Source organism: Cariama cristata, unplaced genomic scaffold (genome assembly GCF_000690535.1).
Source record: "Cariama cristata isolate BGI_N322 unplaced genomic scaffold, ASM69053v1 scaffold28946, whole genome shotgun sequence".
In the NCBI taxonomy this organism is placed as follows: Eukaryota; Metazoa; Chordata; class Aves; order Cariamiformes; family Cariamidae; genus Cariama; species Cariama cristata.
In genome coordinates this window covers 621-3,572 of record NW_009621984.1, presented here as the reverse complement: position 1 = coordinate 3,572, position 2,952 = coordinate 621, and the positions used below count along the sequence as shown (strand labels likewise).

At 40.3% G+C, this 2,952-nt stretch overlaps 1 protein-coding gene across 1 annotated transcript in view; it reads right to left on the bottom strand.

Moving 5' to 3' along the window:
- Window positions 1-987, bottom strand: part of LOC104163247 (myosin-9-like) — a 17,831-nt gene extending 16,844 nt beyond the window's left edge. Inside the window, exon 1 of the mRNA XM_009702179.1 lies at window positions 633-987. Coding sequence (XP_009700481.1) covers window positions 633-965 — 333 coding nt within the window. The 5' untranslated portion in view covers window positions 966-987. The remainder of the gene's footprint in view (window positions 1-632) is intronic.
- Window positions 988-2,952: the final 1,965 nt, after the last annotated feature.

The window sequence follows — 2,952 nt, the reverse complement described above, 5'->3', positions numbered from 1 at the left end:
TTCAGTGAAGTAGCTGCTGCATGCTTCATTGGCTATGACTGTTGGTCCCATAAATGGTATCTTTGTCACTTCCACAGCAATAAGAAGCAGGAATCTTTGCTCTTGTCCATTTTGGCATGGAAAGAAAAAGATATATGTCCTATCTCTAAGCACATGCATACATGTGCCTTCTCTAGTAAGACACTCTGAGATCCAGAATTTTTGTAACACAAAAATCTTGGCATTAGCATTCTTTCCCACTGAAGCTCCAGACATGGGAAAAGGCAATTCAGATGTTTGGTATATTAGGGCTGTGTTTTTAATATTTGGTTCAGTTCAGATCAGACTCCCTGTTTACCACTTTCCAACTGCTCTCAGTTCTTGCTAAAAGAAAGTTAAATGGCATTCAAAACATCCTGCAAACGAAGACATTAAAATGTTAAAGACAGATTTACCACAGCATTCCTTGAAAGCTTCAACATTAACTAAAAGGGGATTGGCATAGTTTAGTGAAAAAATTTTAAGTAGAGGGAAGAAGCAAAGTCACATGAGAGCTGCATATAGGGGCAATCAAAGGTTAACACACATGTTTTAGAAGCAAAATGATTACAGTAAGTTGACATACTACATAATCAACAGACAACATTACTTACATAGATCAGTCCCGAGTAGTATCTCTCCTTCAAGTTGTGAAGCACAGAAGCCTCATTCAGGCACGTCAGCTCTGCCATATCTTCCACTTTAGAGAATTTGGGGGGGTTCATCTTCTGGATGTCATCCTTATTTACTTTCACTTTCTTCCCATTCTCTGCCAGTTCCACGATGGCCTCATCTCCTACTTCTTCCTTCAGGCTAGCTGCCTCAAACCCATTCTTCTCTGAGGGAACCCATACCAGCTTCTTAGCTGCCCAGTCAGCCTGAGTCAGGGGGTTATTAATGATGTTTTTGTCCACATAAAGGTACTTATCTGCATCTCTTTGCGACATTGTGTTTTAGAATTGGAGACCTGCGAAAAGAGAAGGGGGGAGAGAAAAAAAAAAAATTTAAAGCCTTAAGTTGCCTTGCAAATTCCTAGAGGCACACGCTAAGTACTCTGAGTCCCTGGTCATCAGAGCATGCCTCCCCCCCCTTTAGTTTCATGTTAGTAAGCACTGGTAAGCTGTCAAACTTCCAATAAGGTCAAAGTTTTGCTTGCCAAGAGGATGAAAAAAAACAAACTAGCAAGCAGTTAAAAAAAAACCCTACAATAAAACACCGACCATTAAGCATTTGGAAGCCATTATTTGGCAGAAAAGAGAAAGCACGTTAAAGTGGCAAGCATCAAACAATTTCTAAGATGTGCCAATACTCATAGCAACAGATACCATGTCAGAAACATTCAGGTCAAGATTAGCCCTTCACTGCTCTACTTGGTAGAGATATTAGCTCAGAAACATAATCATAAATGTTTAATCAACACTTCTGCTTCCTATCTCCTTGTTCTGATAAGCTATAAATCAAACACCACAACTTCTTAGAAATGCCATATACCAGTCCAGACAATACGAGACACATTTTGCTTCTAAAAGACACCACCGACAACTTGAGGACAGCAGTTAAGACCAACATTAGATACTTTCCATCACCAGCTTAATACTAACACCCAGCCCACCAGTTTGTGTCTTTTTCCTAGATAATGTTCTGTAGCTAAATACCTACAGAATAAACCTGTGCTCAGGAAATTTTACAACCAAAAATCCTCTACTAGAATCCTTGTAAGAAGCTGCGGTCAGGTAGAGGAGAGAATACCACCCCTACAAGAGGGAGATTTTAAGCAGCATGCTCAGAAAACGGCACCCTAGATTTAGTGTTTCGTCCAAACCAGAACACTACGGCCAGGGATTTTCCAGTCTATAAGGCAGCAATTTTATTGGTGCCATTCAGAAATCCTTTCAATCAGAAGAAAGGGCTGCATGCGTCAAGGCTCATTAACCATGTAACAGCAGCCTCTTTACAAGGTCCCATAAACGTTACTTCTTGGATCCTTCCTCACAAAGATTCCAGTGTCCTCAATATATGTTTTTCATAACTTGGATAGAAGCTAGAGCTCTTTACCACCAAGAGAACAGGAAATGAAAATACCAATATTCATGTCATGGAAGGCTGTCAGGATCTACAGGGATAACTTTTCTACAGAACACACCCATATTTACAAACCACCCTGCAAATCAAATAGGTGAAGTCTGACTATAGACATCGCAGACAAAAAGGTATTGAGAGCAGGACAGAAGAAGTTCAACTCCCGAAACATGCATGAGAGCAACAATAGATGTTGAGTCCCAGTATTAGCAAGCAGTGAATGAAGCCAGAAAAACATCAGCTATAACGATGGGCACAAATGCCCACACCAGTCATTTGTAAGCACGTAGGGAAATTCCTTTCAACAAATGTGTCACTGTAGGTGGTATGCAACTTTGTGCCAGAGACCGTATGGATAGCTGTATATTCACAGCCAAAAATTCTTTAGCAAAGAAAGAGAAAATTACTCTATAAATAATAGTTTCCTTTTGCTTGAGTTTAAAAATCTTTGTCTCAAGCCTTACAGGATATACCAAGCAGCTATCCCACACTTTACCTCATCTTTCCTTCCCCACAGCGTCACTGACACTTCCACCTCAATCACCACAATAGTGATTCTCACAGCAACACCTTCTCCCTGGCTTTTCATATTTTATTTGAAAATCCAGATTCTAATGGGTACACAATGAAGTGATTTGTTGCAGAGATAAGACATAACAATGGGGAGGTTACCATGAAAAATTTGAGCTCTCAAAAGAGCTCCAAGACCAGCCTACAACAGCTAGCCTGACAGAGCATGTAGGAAATAGAGAAGACTAACAGTCCAACAAAAGATATTGAGACTCCATGACATTGCAGAGTATCATCTGCAGGTTGTGGTCAAAGGGTTAAAAAAAGGGAGTGGAGGGAAGGAGA